The 21,246-nt window shown below is 44.3% G+C and overlaps 1 protein-coding gene across 22 annotated transcripts in view; it reads left to right on the top strand.

The window, feature by feature from the left end:
• SVIL (supervillin) overlaps positions 1 to 21,246 on the top strand; it is a 214,933-nt gene that overhangs the window by 140,805 nt on the left and 52,882 nt on the right. For 13 of the 22 annotated variants that reach the window (XM_074358438.1, XM_074358441.1, XM_045519224.2 and 10 more), the window contains 9 exons: positions 10,654 to 10,734; positions 13,063 to 13,950; positions 14,304 to 14,474; positions 15,160 to 15,194; positions 15,777 to 15,838; positions 16,152 to 16,291; positions 17,821 to 17,916; positions 19,611 to 19,854; positions 20,284 to 20,860. In XM_074358438.1, coding sequence (XP_074214539.1) covers positions 10,654 to 10,734; positions 13,063 to 13,950; positions 14,304 to 14,474; positions 15,160 to 15,194; positions 15,777 to 15,838; positions 16,152 to 16,291; positions 17,821 to 17,916; positions 19,611 to 19,854; positions 20,284 to 20,860 — 2,294 coding nt within the window. The remainder of the gene's footprint in view (positions 1 to 10,653; positions 10,735 to 13,062; positions 13,951 to 14,303; positions 14,475 to 15,159; positions 15,195 to 15,776; positions 15,839 to 16,151; positions 16,292 to 17,820; positions 17,917 to 19,610; positions 19,855 to 20,283; positions 20,861 to 21,246) is intronic. The other 9 variants (XM_045519210.2, XM_074358442.1, XM_074358445.1 and 6 more) reach the window with 7 other exon arrangements.

Here is a 21,246-nt window from a genome sequence, read left to right as displayed (position 1 = left end):
ATTGACCTGAAAACCTGTCACCGCTTGCTTCCACACTAAAATATTTAGAGATGTTAGCTTCTAAGAGAATGAAAGGATATGGGTGCTGAGATTGTACTGTGAAGGTCTTTGTTCAGCCTTTGCACTTAACTGCTTGAAATGTAGGGACCCGTTGTCTTATATTTTGAAACAGAAGTCTGTCGTTTGGGAAATTTGCATTTCACAGTAAAAAACAGTGTTCTTGGGTTAGTTTCTCTCTATCAAAGCAAACTCTTCACGTGCTATGTGAGCAGGACAAAGAAACCTACCATTACAATTTAGAGAGAAAATTAGAGCCTGACAGTTACATGGGTTGAGAAATAATAAGGAATCCAATTTCTGATTGCCATATCACGAAAACTGTTCTTATGGGGTCTTGGCTAATCATCTTGATCACGGATAATAGATTCTTAATGAGATTTTGAAGCAGTTGTAATAATAATTGAAACTTTCTTGAGACAGTCCAGGTAAAATGATAGGATACTTCAGAGCTTTGTGTGAGTTTCAATCTCAATATTCAAAAATATAACTTGTAAGCTTAGGAACCCATTTCTTTCTAGGTTATTTGAAGAGGCATATCACCTTAGACATTTTCATAAGCCTAGCCTTAACCTCATAGTGCCTTCATTTCATGGAAGAAAGACTTAAAAGAATTCGGAAATCATAGAGGAGTTCTTAAGGAGGCATATAACTTAATGTTTTGAAGCCACTCAAGGTGTACAATTCTATGATTTACAGGCAAAGAAACATAAGTAATTGTGTGTGTGTATATATATATATGTGTGTGTGTGTGTGTACATATATATGGAAAATACCTGAGATATATTTACATTAAAAGGATGTAAAATAATGTGTGTCAGGTGTGACATTAAAATAGCGTTGGGACTTATTTTGCAACAACTCCATTTGTTCAGCTTATAAAGATAGACTTAAATGGATTCACATCCTGCTAGTTGTCCTTTCTCTAGAGCCAGGAAATTCAGGTGTCAGAAGGTTGTCTGACTTCCATGTGGGGAGAAGAAAGACAAGAAAATACTTTGTGAACCAAAAACAGTAGCTAAAGAAACCTCAGTGACCCAGGAACCATTAGGGAAAATAAGATGTCATCTGGTATGGAAATAAGTAACCGGAAAGTTTAGAAGGTGAAGGAGGGACCCCCCCCCCCAAAGCATCTACAAATAACAAAACGATTTAGTACCACCTTTACCTGTGCATCTGCTCTGTCCCTGAAATGGAATATTCTCACCATTTCCCTTTGTGTTCATGCCCTCGCGCTGCCGGGGGTTTTGGCTCTTCCTCTCTGAATTAAATCATTCTCATTTCATCATTTCATTTTGTGCGCACTAGAGAGAGGCTGTTTTTGTTTCATTAATTAAATATGAATGCATCACTCTCATGAATAGAACATCAAGAGACTGCCTTTGGTGTCCTAAAACTTCAGATGTGAGTCAGATATCCAAGTGCAGTTTTTGTTTGTTCTGGTATATGCTAATGCAGAAATATATGTGCACACTAAACAGTCATGGGTTCTAACATTGTACCAGGCTGTTTTTAAGCATTATAAGCTCAGTAACAGTCCTTAGGGCAATATTTAGCTGGATAATAAACTTAATTTAGAATTATGTAATAATCAGTTTATATGATAAAGAAGATATGTATGTATATGTTATGTATGTATGTTAGTTACAGGGTCTTTAGTTCAGAAATCCTGTTGTTTGAGAATTCAGGTGAGCCTATTGCTCTGTAGCTAAATAAGAATATACCTAGTAGGGGAGGGGATAGCTCAGTGGTAGAGCACCTGCTTAGCATGCACGAGGTCCTGGGTTCCATCCCCAGTACCTCAACTGAAAAATAAATAAACCTAATTACGCCCCCCAAAAAAATTTTTTTTCAATTAAAAAAAAAAATATATACCCAGTAACAAAATAGAGCCTAAAGCACCTCTCAGCCACCATTCCCCCATTCTGCCAAATCCCCTGTAAATTTGGAATTTCAGAAATTGTGTTTTCTGAAGAGGTGGTGTTACTGGTATGAACCATTCTTTGCTAATTCGGCCGCTGTAAATTTTAGAATAAAATTCAAAGGGATTGGGGGCCCATGTATTATTATTCAAAAATTTTGAAATCTGAGCTCTATTAGAAATCCTAAATTCAAGGCTCTTGTTGAATGTGCTACTTGGTGCCTCCCTTAATACCAAAAACAACAACAAAAAAATGCACCATCTTGGTTACTTCTGTGAGTGGAGAGACACGTTCACCACCCATAGCCACATCCACTTTAACTCCCTCCACGGTTGTCAAGAACAGTCACCCCTAATTTCCTAGTGGTGATCCTTGCTAGAAAACCTTCATTTGCTTGCTTGTTTATTCGTTCGTCTGTTTGTTTTTATTTCTCTACTGCCATCCCCACCATGCCTCCTCCCACGTAGCAAATTGTATCATTTGTGGCCAGGAAATGATGGTGTTGGTTCCATTCACACAGATCTGTTCCTGACGTTCGGCCGGGGCAGCTGCCATTGGTCAGTGATGCTTTGGGTGGGGCTCCCCCTGCACCGAGAGCCCTGCATCAGCTCAGGAAGGTAGACCAGGGCACCCTCCAGGACGAACCATCCCCGCAGCACCGTGATGTGCAGACTCCTGCCAACTAGGAAGGAAGGGGGGTTATGCTCCAGTCTCATTCTTTATTTCCCATTGTTTGCTCATCTCCCAGTGAGAAGTTTGCTTCTAAAATCCATCTCTAGAGCCTCAAGCTCAATGTTTTAATTAGAGAGATGATGAGGAGGGTAACTGCCTCTTGATCGTCCGCATTCCTGTGTCAGCTCCTGTCTCTCCCACAGCAGGAAGGTTCCCAACACACACTCCACGTCTGGCAGACTCTCATGGGAACACATCTCACGATGTCCTCTCTAAAGAGACCGCTGGGTGCTTCTCACCCATCTCTTCTCTCACTGGCACCAAATCACTTTCACCTTTCAGCCCCTGTGACCCCAGACATCACTCCTTGCCCAGCTCGACCAGCTTTGGGCTTTTAATGTATGGTTAATTCAGTCCCATTTTGTTTTCCCCGTTTTATTCTGTTTTCAGCAGCAAGTATCGAGTTCTGTCCATTGAGTGGAATAAGGCTGTGTCACCCAAAACACTAGCTGGGATGTCCTAAAAAGTCAAACGTCTGCCAACTTTTCAGTGTAAACTTTTATCCCGTGCGTGTGCCTTTGCTCAGTCAGTCATTCACCCTGCGCGTGTACAAAGCAATCCTTAGTGGTTTCTCCCAACAAGCAGCTGTCAGCAAATCAACTGTTAATTCTAATGAGATTGCTGAAGTTAATAGCCGTTCTTCTTAAGCTGAATAATGTTTTATAATTAGGAGCGGTTATATAATTGAGCCGGACACGCACAGGGTGAAACTGATTTTACTGTGCTGGATTTGACTTCGCTTTGGTGGCAGGAAGGACTTTGTAGTCTGTTAACTCTTAGGGGTTATAGGGAGTTAAAGCCTGTCATTACATACTGAGGAATACAAACCCGGAGCGGCTCCTGTCCTCTGTGACAGCTTAGGGGGAGTTCTTATTTCCTGGTGATGTAATTCTCTGCCAGTCAGTTGCTGCATCATAAGAAAGTTCTCTTTCACTGGAGGTCCGCATCATAAGAAATTCTGTTACACTCGAGGTCCACAGTAACTCTGTAGCCTCCACCCTAGGGAGAGTTGGCTTACCTCAGGACCCCTCAAAATAGATACTCTATGTTAAATAATTTTAAAGTCTTAGAACCAGAAGTAACCCTGGAGAATAATTTTAAAATCTTTTATACATGGGAAAAAAACCCTAAGGATGGAAGAACTTAAGTAACTGAATTAAGACCATATAGCTGCGTCCACATCCATCATCCACCTGGTCGGTCCCTCAAGGTCCCTGAACCCATCAGAGTTCTTTCCATGACATGCCGTTTCTGTTCTTCATGTCAGTTCCATTTTCGATCATAGTGGAAAGGAGAGTTTGCTGGGTTTGCCCTTTGAAGGTCAGAAACTTCAGGAAATATGATCAGGGGTGTTATAGAAACAGTTGCTGTGATTCACATAAAATATTTAAAAACCTCATCATCATAAACAAAATGAAAACTTGTCGTCTGGGAGGACTCAGACTCAGTAGGCATCCGTCCATCTATGCATCCCTCAGAGGTCTCTGTTTACAGGTTCATTTCAGCGCTGAGGTAGTTTAGACCTTCATTCAAAAAAAAAAAAAACTGTATCATGCCAGGCACTGTGTTCCAGGGTGGGTGCATTTTTTTTTTTTTTTTTGAGTATGAGAAATAGCAACAACACAGTCGGGGTAAATAAGGTTATAGAAGCTCAGATTGGGTGCTGTGGAAACACCAAGATGGGGTATGAATTCTTCCCACCTTGAAGAGGTGGTCATAGTTGGACCAAGTCCTTAAGGATGTGGTGAGTTTGCCAGACATGGAGGGGAGGCTACTCCAGGCGAAAAGGCACAGACTTCCAGTGTTGACATAGAAGGAGGGGATGGGATGTGGGGAGAGCTGGGTGGGGGACCCACCATGGAGCTCCCCTACGACAGGGCATTTGGGAAGTGCCTGAAGGATTTCAAAGCATGGATGATTGGGTATGTCCTTTAGAAAGAGCGCCCTGGAGGGTTTCTTCTGAAGGAGAGTTGACTCCGATCAGGGAGATCATGAAAGATGTGGCTGAAGATGTGAGATGCTGAGGCCTCTGGTTCCATGTTGGGGCTTGTCATTCATTCCATCCTATTTGGCATTTCTTTAGATGATCTGAGAGACAGCAATGATCAGGTGATGGGATTTCTGGAGGAGGGATTGTAAATGAATTTGATGGTAGAACAAGAGAGGGCAGGGAGGGAGGGGGAGAGAGCAAAGAAGAGAGACCAGGAGCATGGACACAAGAGAGCACGTGTACTTGGAACAATGGTTGGAAACTAACAAGATGAAATTTAATAAAGCCCTGTATTTAGAAGGGGAAAAAAAATCATTGTATAAGTTCAGGGTTGGGGAAACCTGATTTGACAGCAGTTCATGGGAAACAGACCTAGGAGCTTTAGTTGACAGTAAGCTCTTTATGTGACTGCCAAAAGGGCCAGTCCAGTAATGAAGGTGAACGGTTCATAGCACAGGTAACGCTGGTTCACCTGTGTTCTCCAGTGGTCAGAGCACATCTGGGTAGTTCATTCTAATCGGGCTGTTGGCCAAGGAGAGCACATTCAGAGAGCCCACCTTCCCATCTGCCCTGCTTTGCTGACCTTTGCAAGTTTGCACGGATGCTTCTCCCTGTCTTAATAGAAACACAAAGGCAGCTCCACCTGCACCTCATGTCTCAGGTGAAAGGACATTTAAATGCCCAGCTCCTGCAGCAAAGCAGACACGCCTAAAAAGGGGTTTTAGCAATTTTGTCAGCTTCCCCCCAGACATGGCGCCATGAATTTGGTAGTAAGCCAAGGCATGAGATTGGTAAGGATGATCTCAGTGACAGCATTACTTTAGCAGAAGCCTCACAGGAAGGGTCGGTACCTTGTCTTGGTCATTTCCCTGCCTCCTTCCCTGCCACTGCCCGGCACCTAGCATATCCTGAGGGACTCAGGTCGTTCCTTAATGAATGTTCTGCTGTTTCCTGTGTCTTCGTAAAGCTCTAAAAGCTAGAACAGTGCCGTCTGAGATAGCCAGTCTGCACCCACCAACCTCTAAGGGACTTGCACAGGAATGGGAGTCAGGGGTCATTTCTTTCATCAAGAAAGTCACGCTGGGAAGAAAATGTCCCTGAACTAAGCAGCAGGCTCAGGATGATCATTTTCCTTCTGCTATGCAGCCTTTGTCTAAATGGGGACCAGTGACCCCAAGCAGCAGAACCTGTTTGTACAGCAAGGCTCCTTCCGCTTTGTCCGGGGCTGGAACTCTTGTAGCTGGCTTAGTCCGTGTGCTCACAAATGCCGTTCAGCTACGAGTGGGGATCGTGGTAAGTGAGCAAAATAAAGCCACTGGCTGCCTTGGGGCCTTGTGAGCTCGGTCTCCAGCCCTGAAAAGCTGGTTCTAGGCTTGGTCATGACTAAGGCATTACTTGGTTATGTTACTTCGTTAGAATCCAAGCAGGAGACATGGAAACCCAAATCCAGGTGGGAACAGGAAACTCCATCCCCTTTGGAAGGCCAGCCACTGCAGCCCCTTCCCCAGACTCTGGCCCTTCCCTCCGACAGCTCCGTCCTTCTGCACGCGCCTTCCATCCTCACCCTTTTTCAGCCAAGATGGCAGCATTTAGGTCTTTGGTACTGAGGTTGGCTCTGAGGGAGCCCAGAAGAGATTGATTAGCTCACGTTTATCTTGCTTCTGCTCAGAGGAGACTCTACGTCTACCTTTTGATTACTCAAGACAGCGTCACTGTCTCATCCAACAGTGATATACTTTTAAATTGAGGTATCGTTGACATCCAAATGCACATAGTATTTTAAGGCTGCCAGTTGGCGAGTTTGGGGAAATGTGTAACTGTTAACCCCGTCAAGAGAGACAAGGTTTCTATCACCGCTGTGCTCTCCGGCCCCCATGCTGATAATTAACTTCGTTTGCAAGGACCTCCCTTAGCTCTCGTGGCCTGGTTATCGTATGTTCAACTCATTATGTTCATATGAAACGAATCCTCCCGCTGTTCACATTTTTAACCAAGCCTTCATTATTGAAAAGATAGTTAGGCATAACATTAGCATTAAGGGACACTACATAAAATAACAGGATCTATGCAAGGCTTAAAAAATAGAGAGCGGGGGACGGTAGAGCTCAGTCATAGAGCATGTACTTAGCATTCACAGGGTCCCGGGTTCAAACCCCAGTGCCTCCATTAAAAAATAAATAAATAAACCTAATTACCTACCCTCTTAAAAACAAAAGAGAGAGAGGAAGGAACTCAAGGCCACCATCCAGATGTGCTTTTTTTTTTTTCATATTTTAAAACATTCACCTGCTGTTATTACATCTTCAGAACAATGCCCTGTGAGCCCCAGAAATCAAATATGTACTTTCATGAATGATGTATCTTTTCCTTGGAGACTGGGCATCCCCCGAGCCCCCTGCAGTATCATAAGCAGACTGTGCTCTGTGGTGGAACTCTCTGATCCTGAACTCCCATGTTCCATAATTCTGTGCTTCAGAGTTCACCATTTTGGGGAGCCGAGGCATGCATTTAATCAGAAGAAGACATGGGGGGTTGCTATTTGATGTCCAGCTAAGGTTAGGAAAGCCTCTCTGATGATAGCTGAGCAGAGACCTACGTAAAGAGGCTGCAGGCCAGGCCGCTGTGGGGTTGGGTGGGTGGGTCCGGGCAGAAGCAGCCCCTGCCAGGGCCTGAGTGCGCACCATGTGCGGAGTGTTTGAGGAGACCTCCAGTCACCAATGGGGCAGGAGCCTGGCGCGGGGGAGTGATGGGGTGACATGGTGAGATGGGTGGGGTGGGGTGGGCAGGTCAAGGAGGGCCTGTAGCCCTCCAGGAGGGTTTGGGTTTCACTCTAGGTGATGTGTGGAGCCCTATAAGGGGTTCGAAGGAATGAATGCCCAATCTGCCTTCCATTTTAGGGTAATTACTCTGGCAGCTAAGCCTGTAGGCGGGCAAGCATGAAAACAGTAGTTAAGAGGTCCTCGCAGTCACCAAGGTGAGAGAGGGTGGTGGCTTGAACTAGCTTCATGGCTGCAGAGGCAGTGACAAGAGGTTATCTTCTGAAGGTGACCAATAGGATTTGCTGACAACTTAGATGTGAAGTAAGAGGGAAACAGAAGAGTCAAAGGTGAGTCTGCGTGTTCCGGCCAGGGAGGCTCAGAGTGGGGCATTGCCATTTGCTGAAACAGGGAAGACCCCAGCACCATTTGGGTTTGGAGAGAAACCGAGAGTTCATGTTTTGGACACGTGAGAATGAAGATGGCTGTTGAGTAGCCAGCTGAATCCAAGAGACTGAATTCACGGGGGAGATGGGAGTGGGGAGGAACATTGGAGGCTGGCCAGCCTGGGAGTGAAAGCTGGATGCGGTCACCACGGCCTGGACTGTTGGGGTGGGGGGCGGGGGGACAGAGCCGCGAGGCCCCCTGAGCCTAGCGGTGCGGGCGGTGAGGCGGAATCCACAAGGCAGGTGAGGAGTGAAGTAGAAGGCAGGTGAAGGGAGGGACCACGTGTCAAGTGCTCCTGTGGGTGAGAAAGAGAAAGGCCAAGAGCAACCACACTCCATGACGGAGCGCAGACAGCCTTGTGGGCAGTAAATATTCAGTTCAGTTTAGATCTCTCCCCACCCTCCCTCACTTTTTTCTGACTTTGATGGCAGAAAACTTCACCCCATAAGTGCCTTAGCCAATCTCCAGGGTCTTGAAAACCTTACTTTGAGAAATACTGTTCTGAATCCCTCCTGCTTTAAATTGAGTGAAGACAAACCCTCTTTTTTTTTATTTTTTCTTCCACTTTTATTGAGATGCAATTGACATTCAGGCTGTGTGAGTTTCAGGTGGCCAGCATGATGATGTGACTTATATACATCGTGAAACAATGACCACAATAAGTTTCGTGAACATCCACCATCTCATAGATACAAAATCAAAGAAACAAAAGACAAATATTTTAACCTCGTGATGAGCACTCTTAGGATTGACTCTCTCACCTTTCATATACAATGTAGAGCAGTGTTAATTATATTTACCATGTTGTACGTGACATCCCAGTCCTTATTTATCTTATAACTGGCCTAATAATTGTTTACGGTGATAATGACCAAGGTTTATTCTGATCAATGAAGGTCATATTCAGAAAGTTGTACAGCGTATGTCACAGTTCACAAAGAAGTCTGTCATACAAAATGCATCTGAACCTTGAAATAACTCTGATGTAGGCATGTGAGTTATATTAACTGATGGTTTTCAAAAGCAAGCATCCATTCTCTCTTTTCTCCCCCTATATCCTGAGCCACATCGATTGCTTCCTTTCTTAGCTGCAGAGGATGTGCCGATTCCTGTGTTTAAGTAAATGTCGAAAAATTAAACCCTGGATAGTTGGAAATAAAATGGCTTCCCAGACAGCCAAAGTTTTTATCTACCACGGGCCAACTAGCTGTAACAGTGGAGAGAGGTTTGGGTGTGGGAAGACTAGAGAAACAGAAGTCCAGGCCTAATTACAGCAGATTCTGGTGGTCACAGTAAGATGTACACAGGTGGTGACCGACAGGCTCTTCTTGCCTCTTAGCTTGAATCAAAACTCAAATTAAAATGACTTTAGAAAATTAAGATAATTTGACTATAATTATTATTCCACTCTTTTGGAGATTACTTTGATCTGAAATGTGTTTCCAGCCTGGTAGTGAGGAACTCTTACGGGTAGCTTGGTGCAGTTTTGAGCTGGTAAACATTTTAAGTAGCATGTAGAATTTCCCCATTTTCTTTCTGCATCGTACGAGGGCGGTAGTTTGAGCTTTCTGCCCATGCCTTGCTTTACATAGTTATCGCAAGGTTCTCCTTGCCTGTGGTTTCTTTCTAAAATATCTTCAGCCTGGCATTATTGCTCTGTCACATTCGACCTTTGCGCATTGAGGAATCAATGTGTAAATCGTGTATTATCTTGCCTAGCGTCGTGTAAGGTTTTTAACAACCAGCATGATGCCTGATTCACCTTTGCTCCTTCTCAGAGCTCAGCTCTGTGCTTTGTACATAGTTATAACTCAATAAACATTCACTGAATGGACTTGAATTAGTCTTTGATAACTGTTATGTTGGCTGCATTATTCAGTGATAGAGAAGGAAAATGTATAATAGCAATTAAAGAGATGATCTTATTGAATTTCTTTTTATTACCTTTATTTGATATGTATTGTTTTGCATGAACACTATTTTTTTTTTTGCGTCCTTTTTTTTATTGAAGTCTAGTCAGTTTACAATGTTGTGTTGATTTCTGGTGTACAGCATAATGTTTTAGTCGTACATATACATACATATATTCGTTTTCATATTCTTTTTCATTCTAGATTACTGTAAGATATTGAATATAGTTCCCTGTGCTCTACAGAAGAAACTTGCTGTTTGTCTATTTTATATATAGTAGTTAGTATCTGCAAATCTCAAACATGCAATTTATCCCTATCTAAAAGAAAAAAGACACAATGAACTTATTTACAAAACAGAAACAGACTCACAGACATAGAAACCAAACTTAAGGTTACCAGTGGGGAAAGGAGGTGGGAAAGGATAAATGGACACTATTTTTATATTTGGCTATTTACCAGTGTACCTTAACAGAACTTAGAGATGATACATTAATTTATATTTTTTATCCAACTTCTTCCAAGAGAATTGTCTGATATTTGTGGGCTGAGTGTGACCATAACAGGCTCCTGATTCTTTCAAATTACCCAAAAAACACTTTATTTGGTGGCTTTAGATATATTTATTCTACCTCTTGATTTCAGTAGCAAACTAAACACCCTGGAAATTCCATGAAATGATTATCAATCCCATGACAAAATATATTTCAACATTTTTCCAAAGCCAGGATTATTCTTTACTCAACAAAACTCAGCCTTGAGGGTTTTCAGTGATAATAATTCTGTGTTAACATTATGACAGACGTCACCTAAAGTTTTGTTTTTTTTGTACACGATAGTACCGGGAAACCCAAGCATGAGTGGTTTCTCCAGAAAGATTCCGAAGGGGACACACCTTCACTTATCAACTGGCCTTCCAGGTACCCCCCCGAGCTGCAGCTCTGGGCTTGCGTTTACTGAGTGCATCTCCCGTCCTGCACGTCACCAACACTAACCCTCCTTTGCCTTCTTTTTAGTGGCAGTAACTTCAAAGTCATGTGTTCAAAAGGGGCTGCTGGCAGTTACTTTCCTAGCATTTGCTTTTCTCCTTAATTGCCCTAATCCTTGCTAATAGTATTTCCCTTTGCTTCTCTTTTTTTAAAATCATTTGACCAGACCCCTTGCTTTTCTCCTTTCTCACCTCTCACCTCCTGCTAGGAGGGGGCAGTAGTGAGGGCATAACTGGTATCTCTTGGCTGCGCTCCAGAGTCAGGCTAACCAGCTAGTGTCCCATCTTGTCAGCAGCACCCCGCCCAGCACTTCTAGCCTCTTTCTTTCCATGTTGCCTGCCTCTCAACCAGTAGTTAATTTTCCACTGTTACATTCAGAGCATGTGGTTTTAAACGCAGACAAAAACTCCTGTCATTTCATTTTTAGGGTTGGGGGCAGGGCAAGGCAGGAGGAGTAAGAATGAGCAAGTCACTGGCAGGACAAAGCACCCATCTATTGAGTTCGTAACAGTCACTTTGTTCTTGGCGGAGGACAACATTCAGATTGTCTCTGATTAGAAGGACACATTCCACAGGAGAACTTGAACCACATTTCAGTCGCCTTTTGATTAGCAAAGCTTATAAATATGAAAACCTCCAACATTGGCTGGTCTCTGGGAGAAATAACAACTCAGGATGCTTTTTTCCCCCCTGAATTCTTCTTTGATTTTTCTTTAATGAAATATACATTGATATCCTGCATCTGATGTGGAAAAACACGTAGGCGTTTATGTCACATTTAGCAGGGTACATTGTCATTTAAGGAAGTATTCCCTTCCAAAAAGTGACAATTATTTTCGCTGACTAATCTTAAGTAAACGATGATTTTACATTCCCCAAGAAATCAACTTTCCCGCTCCAAAAGCATTCTTTATTTTTTTAAAGATTATCCCCAATTAGTAATCCATTCCTAAGCAACTTGAATGGTTTCTCCTTTCTCACTGCGTGATTTTTTTTTTTAAAAGTAAAAACAAAGGCTAGTTTGCACTATTGAATGTTTACTCAGTGCTAAGCACTCAGCCCTGTGATTAGCAGATATCACATTGCATCTTGTCACTATTATTTCCATCTAAAAGGTAAAGCAGCTGGGGAGGTAGGTTACCTGCGAGCACACAGCTCAAACTGGCTGAGTCTTTGAAAAGAGGCCTCCTGGGACCCACAGCCAAAGCTCTTGGCTACTTCGCTTCTGCAGTAATAAGAAAAGGTCGGTAGTTTTTAAAACGGACTTCAGCTTTGCTCTCAGATATTTGAAGAGCTCTAGAAATAACCAGAGCCATCCCTTTCTTTTTTTTTTTTTAACATTTTTTATTGAGTTATAGTCATTTTACAATGTTGTGTCAAATTCCAGTGTAGAGCACAATTTTTCAGTCATACATGAACATGCATATATTCATTGTCACATTTTTTTTCGCTGTGAGCTACCACAAGATCTTGTGTATATTTCCCTGTGCTACACAGTATAATCTTGTTTATTTTTAAACCAAGAGCCTAATAGCAGTTCTAGAGGGGAGAAGATACTCAGTGCATTAATTCTTCTAAAAAATCTCTTTTCTCTAACATTCTTCTTAGCGCTGGAGCTGTTTGGAAGTAATGATGTCTTAACTGGTCACAGTTTTTTGCTTTTTTTTTTTTTAATGAATGAATGTAGTCTGCTTTGCATGAAAAAGCTTGTGATTAGTTGAGTGCTTGAAAAGAGGTGATGGTGTGTTGTATGTTGAGCTTAATAAAAAACAGTAATAATCACCAATGCTCTGACATTTCCAGGAGACAGTGAAAGTACATGTGGTCTCTAGGCAGATATGTACGCCTGGGAACTCCCTCTGCAGTCCTTATACTGGGCCTGTACATGTGGGAAGCTTACTGATTCATAGCCTAGCCTCCGTGTGCCCTCATGCATACTGGTGGCACATACTCATGAATTTTTCTGTGGCTTCTGGGTATTCATTTAGTCAAAAGGCATCCATTCTTCCAGGGTAGCATCTGATCCCTCTCAGCCTTACAGAAGGAAGAGTGGGTTTGGCACGACTCAAATGGCAAATGTGTGCACACATAGAAACTCAACTCAGAATCCTCTATTTGACCAGCAGTAGTGGGTTTCTGACCCTAACCACCCCCAAGTGCTTTTCCGTCTTCTGGTGATCTGTGATCTGCACACTCATGCTCTCTTCCCCTTAAGCAGTTACTGGACCTTGCAACTGAAATCCTTTTTCTTTCTTAAAGAGTTAAAGTTAGAGAAAAATTGGTGAGAGAGGAGAGCGCTCGCAGCAGCCCTGAACTTGCCTCCGAGTCCCTAACTCAGAGGAGACATCAGCCCGCCCCAGGCCATTACCTGTCCTTTCAGTCAGAAAACTCCGCCTTTGATAGGGTCTCGAGCAGGGTGGCCGGCTCTGCCCGACAGCCCATCCGCGGCTACGTCCAGCCAGCAGACCCCATCCACACCATCACTCTGGTGACCTCGGACACCCCAGAGGACATATCTGAGTGTAGCTGGGCGGAGCCAGCCAGCCATGCTGTCACAATGCCTTCCACAGCGAAGGTTCTAGAAGGTGAGAGACGGGACACCCCTGATCTCCATATCTGTGAAACAAAAGCAGAGGACGAGCTGCTCTTCTCCGAAGCTCTTGAGCAAAGCAGGAAAACGTTTCTGGCTTCAGAGGATCGAGGGCTCGAAAGAAGCCCGGAAGATCCCTCTGGAACGGAGGACTCTGGTAAGCCTGTTATTGGTACCATCACCATGGAAACGCAGAAGGAGCCAGAAAGCCTGGCCCGCCCACCTCCAGCTCAGCACCAGCCCACCGAGAGGATGGGCAGGAGTGAAATGGTGGTGTATGTTCAGAGAGAGGCCGTGTCCCAAGATGCCAGGGTGACGGGTCACAGAAGGGACACACCTGCCAGGAAGCACAAGGTCCTCACCCGCTCCCTGTCCGACTACACGGGCCCCCCTCAGCTCCAGGCCCTGAAGGGCAGGGACCCCGCTTCCAGGGGAGACCCGGAGCCGCAGAGGTCCAAGGCTGAGGTGGAAATGGGCCTGCTGGACACGAAGGTCTCTGTCGCCCAGCTCCGAAACGCGTTCCTGGAGTCAGTCCGAGCCAGCGAGAAACCCGAGCTGTAGGTGATGTTCGCGCATCCCTGATGTGGCTCTTGCACGTCCTTGACAGAGTTATTCACCTCGCAACCTGTGTGGTCTGCTGCCTTGAGTCTTAGTGGCTTAGCTCACACGTGTGCAGGGCAGACTGGCCAGGATCTGGCGCCACCACTACCATTCTGCTTTCGCCTACTAATGGGGAGCTGTCGAGTGCTGGGTCTCTGGAATGTTCCACCTCCCGAGATGCATGGTCGAGGCACGCGGTGGGGTTTGGCGGTGTCTGTGCCTTGACTCCCCGAGATACATAAACCTTTGCTTTATCCCCCCTCTCTGTCTCCCCCCCTTCTGTCCTCCCCTCTCCCTGTGGTTCTAAAAGCCGCTCACGGGTTGAGAGGCCAAGCGAAGGAGCTGGCTTGCCTACCAGTGTGGAACGGGAGAGAGGGGCCCGGAAACCAAGACGCTATTTTTCTCCTGGTGAAAGTAGAAAGACTTCTGAGAGATTTAGAACTCAGCCCGTAACCTCAGCAGAACGAAAGGAATCGGATAGGTAGGCATGTGTATGTGAAGCTCGCTAGTCTAGGAGCTGAACAGAAATCCCCCGGCATTCCTACCGCAGGGGTAGTCCTGAGGTGGTTTTTGTGCGATTCAGTAATGACTGCATCATTCTGCCATCTCAGCTATAAGGGCCATTTATTTGGTTTCTATAAATGTATTTTTAAAGAATCATGACCCTGACGACAGCATACAGCTTTAAATTGCATTCGGATGATAAGAAGTGAGAAATGTTGCTCATTGAATGTTTTTAAATTTTTATGCCCTTGTTAAACTAGACTCCAAATTGACTGTCCACCAGATCTTACAGTGAAAAGAACTAAGAGGTTTTATGTTTATTTTATAAATGCCTGCCTGCGTGTTGAATGTTTTTATCTTACCATAAGCTAGTGTACAGACATGAAAGGGTTTGTCTCAAAAATTATCGGTCTTGTTTAATCAGTCGTCCTCGGTCCTGGTGTGTCTCCACGAGGTGAGCACTTTGCTGGGCTGTGTGCACACGTACCCCACGGTGTTGATAACAGCTGTCCACGTGTGTTCACAACAGAATTGCTACCAGGAAGATACTCTTTCAGCGAGTTTAATTGCATTTTTATTTTTACTTTTAATTGGCTGCTTTCCTTGGATTGTCCACTCCCACCAGCTAATTGTTGTTGTTTTTCCCCTGATGTCTTTCCTAGGTCTACTTCGCATCCAGAAATGGCACCTGCCGACGGTAAGCAGCTCTTTGCCCTTTTCTTCTTGACTGTCTCACCCAGGTTAGATTTAGGTAATAAGATTTTTGCTTTCAGAGAGAATGAGATTATGGAATGTATCCCTTTCTTTTCTGCAGGTTTTCTTCCTCTGAAAATAATAGAACTTTGCTGAGATTTTCACACGTGCTTTCCCTTGTTTTTGAGAGAGAGCGCCGTGAGGGGAACCATATTAAAATAACTGATTTGAATCAAAGAAGCAGGTTTTTCTTGTTACTTTCCTGTGACTAACAGTAAAGAAGAGATATTCCTTCTGTAAAATCTATTCTTACTTCCACCGTATCTATTCTTAAGTTGGATACTCCCGTAGAAGATGACTGTCTGGACGAGAGTTCTGTTTGGTTAACTGCGGTGGAAATGGGGACCTTGTCACTGAGCAGAGGAGTGAGCTCCCCGACCAAGGGGGAAATATTGCCTGTTGTATGTAGTTTTCAGTATATCTATTCTTACATTCAGAGGATTTACAGGTCAGCCTTGGGAAACTTTTCAGAGACATTCCCTCCATTTTCTCATGAGGTTCAGCTTTTATTTGTGACTTTTTACAGATGAAGAAAAGGTCGATGAGCGAGCCAGGCTGAGCGTTGCCGCGAAGAGGCTGCTTTTCAGGGTAAGCTGCGCTGTTAAGTGTGAGTGTAAATGCCGTCACCCTCCTGCGGGAGGCCCCACGGCCAGCCTGCCTCCCGCACCGGGCCCTGGGCCCACCTCTTGCTGGCTGGCCCGCCTGTGGTTCTCTCCTCCTGTGTGGCCGGCATGCCCACCGGCCACCCGCCAGCCACCCAGCACGTGTGTGCACTGCTGATGGTGGCGCTGCCTCTCAGGTGTGTCCCTCCTAGAGGTCCTGCGGGGAATAAGGTAGTGACATTCTGCTGCCCCAGTTTGCTCTCCTCCAGTTCATAAGGATCCCACATTTCCCATCTTAGGAAATGGAAAAATCATTTGATGAGAAGAACGTTCCGAAGCGACGCCCCAGGAATGCGGCCGTGGAGCAGAGGCTGCGGCGTCTGCAGGACAGATCCCACACCCAGCCGGTCACCACCGAGGAGGTGGTCATTGCAGCCACGTAAGTCCCCCTGGGGGCCTCTGGGCCTTGGCTGTAAGGTCTTCTTTTTAAAGATTGAAAGACTTTTAAATTAAAATGAGGCGATTGATCAGAAGATGGTTCGGTTAGAAGCCACAGAGTAGCAGGTGTTTAAGGGTTCTCCTTGCTTGGTGTCTCTGAACTTTGTAATTATGACCTATTGTATCTCCTAGAAAAGCACGAAGAGGAATTTTGTTCAATTTTTTTGCCTCTGCATTTTTTTTAATCTCTTGACAATGGAAAATTTAAAACAAGAGTAGACAGTTGAATATAATGAGCCCGCATGTCATTACCCCATTTCAGCAGCCAACAACTTGACCCATCTTGCTCAACTTCTGTCCCCCACTCCACTTTGCATTTCCTGCTGCGGTATTCTCAGGCAAACCCCAGATATGATTTCATCCATAAATATTTTAGGACATATCTCAAAAAGCAAAGAGGGTTCTCTTGATTTGTTTCTGAATAATCACCATGATTTTTTAAAAATTAATGGGAAGTTTGATAACTTTACAAACTGTGGGAAGTTCTTTTTTTTTTTAAATGGGGGTACTGGGTGTTGAACCCAGAGCCTCGTGCATGCTAAGCACATGGTCTACCACTGAGCTATCCCCTCCCCCACCCCAGGAAGTTGGTTTTGAGCAGTGTGTTTCAATGTGTTCAGAATGAATTTCCCAAAAGTAATTCATTCAGAGATCACTGCTTCCATTGGAGGAAAACTTTTATTAGTTTTTTTTTTTTTAATGTATTTGTGCCTCCCTAGACACACACGTGCACACACATACCCTTCCTGAAAAAATGAAGTTCATCTCATTCAAGGCATCCACATCCCAAAAGGCCTTTGTGTCACAGCCCACGCCTGGGAACCTGCTGTTAGGCCAGTGGCCTCCCCTTCCTTCACTTCTTTGTGTATTTGTTGATAAGTACATCTTGTTTTCATTAGGAACTCTTAGCAAGTCAGGTTTGTTGTTTTTTGGGTTTTTTTTTTAATATCTGGGTGGCTGTTGTGAAATAAGAAGCAACCACCCCTGGGAGCAAAACAGTAAATATAAGCAAAAGTGTTTCCTGTTCAGACTCACTGAATGTGCTTTGTCGTGCTTATATAGTATATGAGGACCCTGAATCTTTATAAAAATAGCTCAGAAAACCTTCTAAAACACAGGCTTAATCTACTACTTTACTGGTGGTTAAAATTTCCTCTTTTTTTTTTTAAGCTTGGAGGGGTGTGTGTGTGTGTGTTTTTTAACCAAGACACTTATTTGAAATATTCTAAATCCTTTCCAAGCTCAAAAAACCTATCCTTTTCCATTTGCTTTGGGTTCTCTCTGTCTCTTATTTTCTACATTTTTAATTGCCTTTCAAGTTCTTTTGTGAATTTTCCAAAGTAATTAGCCAATGATTTGGTTACAATGCTTTTTGATTTCATGTGTCTGAATTGAAAACTGTGCTTTCCTTAATGCTTCTTTTCTTCTCTCTCCTTATGAATGTTCCATCTTTGGCAATTGCTTTTAAAGTGAACCTCTCCCTGCTCCGTGCTCTGTGGCCAACCGCCCCGTAAAGGCAAGACTTCCTAGGGTCACTGTAGCTAAGAGCCCCGCGCAGCCCGCCAGGTACTGGACTGCAGTCGCTGCGTGCCGCGCTGAGCGCAGGTGCACAGCAGCAGATGTGTCTCACGATCCTGAGTGCCTGTCACTTGTCTGACAAGCAGGTCTGCAGTGAGTCCCTCCGGGGACTGTGCAGCACTGGTCCCAGTGCAAGACACGGGCCTTCACGCAGGGCTGCGTGCGACAGCATTCCGCCCACCTGCTTCCATCGTGTCTTGGAACTCGGATCATACTAACACACTCACCCCATTGGTGCTGTTTCTGTTTTTCATAATCGTTGTCATCCCTAAAAACTTTCATCCTTCATCTTAAATACTAGCACTTGATTAACCAAAAAATAGGGTGTTAATTTGAATGTTGAAATTCTGATAACACTCAGTTTTTTTTAACAGTTGTAGACGTAAATACTTGTTAAAAACAACCCTGTTTCTAAGGGATCGAGACACAATGCTGTTATTTAGGGGGATTGGGACAATAACAATTTATAATGTCTGAATTTGGATGTTTTACTATTAGACTTTAATGTGGTGTTTAAAAATTATGTCCTTAAGGCATGTAAATATTCCCTCTATTTTACTGTTAGGGGCCAAAGCACAGAGGCTAAAAATAAGATTAAGAGAAGTAAAATGACAGTGCAGAAATAAAGCTGGCATCGCCCAGAAGCCGAGCTGTCTTTGGAGAAGCGAGTCACCATCACACCTAGTTCTAGCTCAGGAAAGGTCCAGGACTCAGGCTGGCATTACTGCCATCCTCACTGCACCCCAGAACACTGGCACTGCTCCTTTGTCTGGGGCAAGCCGTGGAGTGCTGATTAATTGGAGTCAAGGCAGAATATACTTTTCACTGGGTTGGAGACTCAGATTTGCTAGTAGCAGAAGGTACCGTGTCTTAGACCTTCCAAGCTCCACAGGGACCGGGTAACTAGAACCTTCTCCTCTACCTATAAGTTGGAAGGATTTATCAGTGCCCAGTGGTTCCTTCCTGACATTTTCAAGTTATCAGGAATTTCAGATTTAAGTATCTTTTAGGAAATAGGTAGAAACCCCTGAGAGAATTTTTACAATTAAAGCATTTGTGTTGGAGATAAAGTTGTTGATAGAATGACTGCATTGTTTCTTAATTATTTAAACTGGAATAAACTATAATGGGAAAGAAGTTTTTAAAAAGGAATATAGATATATGCATATATATATATATATATGACCAAATCACTATGCTGTACACCTGAAACTAACACAACATTGTAAATTAACTCTACTTCAATTAAAAAGGATAATAAAAATAAAAGAAAATGTAAGGACCACCTTCTGAACCACACATTGAGATGTCTAAATACACCATCAGAAACAGCCAAGGACTCCTATTTGAGCCTTTATTTGTTGTTGATACTAACAATACGACTTCTCTGTAAGATAAGGTATATCCAAACTGACTTTAATTCCTTACATAGGAAATTCAATTTTCAGAAATAATTCCGAGCAGAAAATCTGCTCTTTGTGACATGGTCAATGCGAGGGTCCCCCCCTTCTCTGCTCCATCTTGTTAATAGCTAACCAGCTGCCCACACCTGTCTTAAATAGGGGTAGGAAAATATAAGCCCCCGTTGCAATTGAGGTGACACTTTGCAGCCAGTTAACACACAGGGAGCGGTGGGCTTGCGTCTCCCTCCTTGTGCGTGGGTGACCTTTCCTCCCTTTCAGGTTGCAGGCGTCTGCTCAGCAGAAGGCGTTAGCCAGAGACCAGGCAAACGAGGGCGAAGGCTGTGCTGAGCCAGGGGAACCTGATTCCTCCACTCTGAGCCTCGCGGAGAAGCTGGCCTTGTTTAACAGACTGTCCCAGCCAGTCTCCAAAGCGATCTCTACGCGGAACAGATTAGACGTGAGACAGAGGAGGATGAACGCTCGCTATCAGACCCAGCCGGTCACGCTTGGAGAGGTGGAACAGGTGGGTGCCCTGTGATCGGGCTCCAGTTTGCACGGATATGCTTAAGGGAGCACAGTGTTCGTCTGGGGTTAGTGATGTCGTGAAGGTGATCTCCCTGTAAACCATGCAGCCTGTAGATTATTTGGTAATAAGTCATTCCTAAGGAGGATTGCCATGCCAAAAATGTTTCTCTTTTCTTACTCTCATCATTGCTGAGATGATCTGGACTTGAGTCCATTTTGGGGCAAAAAATAGGATGCACGACCTGCTTTTCACCCAGCTGGTTTTTTTAATGAGATGCATTACACAGCTATTTCTAGGATCTCTTTCTCACCAGGAGAAGTAGCAAAACTGCCCTAAATGCCGTCTCTCCATCCATGTCAATCTACACAAGATTTACATAGGCAGTATTTTTAAATCCACTTTTTCCTTTTGAACTGTTCCTTCCAGGTACAAAGTGGGAAGCTCATTCCCTTCTCACCCCCTGTGAACACATCTGTGTCCACCATGGCATCTGCTGTCACTCCAATGTACGCAGGGAGTCTTCGGACAAAGCCATCAGTGGATGATAGCTCCAGTGCCACTGAGCATAAATTTCTGTCTTCGATAGAAAATTCAGACTCTCCAGTGAGAAGCATCTTGAAATCCCAAGCCAGGCAGCCTTCGGTAGACGGTGGTGGGAGCAAAGGACTGTTGAGAGAATTTGAAGAGATGGAAAGCAAGGGTGTCTTGACCGGTGGAGTCGTTGGGGTTACAAAGTACGAGTCCTTTGCAGAAGCAGAGCCGTCCTGCCCCACCCTTAGCGGAGTCCGGGAAGGGGACAGTCCTAAAGAAGCCATGTACACTGTTCCGAGAAAGGGAAGCCTGGAGTTCACTCACCCTCCCATTGCCCATCTTGGTGATGAAATGGAGGAATTTTCCACTGCAAGAAGCACCATGCAAGGGAGCCCAGACTCCAAGCACAGGCAGCTCTTTGAAGAGAAGGTGGACTTAGAGGGTGTCACGAAGAGGAAGTTTTCGCTGAGAGGTAACTTACCACTGTTGCTTTGGTTTCTGCTTGATGGGCAGCCGGGGTTTGTGATTGTCTTTAACTGAATTGTGAAGGCAGTTTATAATAAGTATTCAGGTTTGATTGACAGTCCAGTGCGAATCCTTCTCTCGCCAGCATTCTCTTCCCCTTGAATCTGACTCATTCAGGGACTAATCAGTGTTTCTACCATCCAAATACCTGAAGCACTTTTGCACATCTTGATGTGGGTTTTTGATGGCTTTGGCCACACTAACTCACGTTAGAGCCCTGTGAACTGCCAGCTCTGTTGGCCCCTTTTATAAACTGATGGCTCCGAATGTCTGGGGCTGGGTAAGCACAGGGAGTAAGAACTTGAAGCCTGTCTCTGCAGTTTAGATTCTTTT

This window comes from Camelus bactrianus, chromosome 35, assembly GCF_048773025.1.
Source record: "Camelus bactrianus isolate YW-2024 breed Bactrian camel chromosome 35, ASM4877302v1, whole genome shotgun sequence".
In the NCBI taxonomy this organism is placed as follows: domain Eukaryota; kingdom Metazoa; phylum Chordata; class Mammalia; order Artiodactyla; family Camelidae; genus Camelus; species Camelus bactrianus.
The sequence above is the reverse complement of the archived record's forward strand: the minus strand, read 5'-3'. Positions and strand labels throughout refer to the sequence as shown.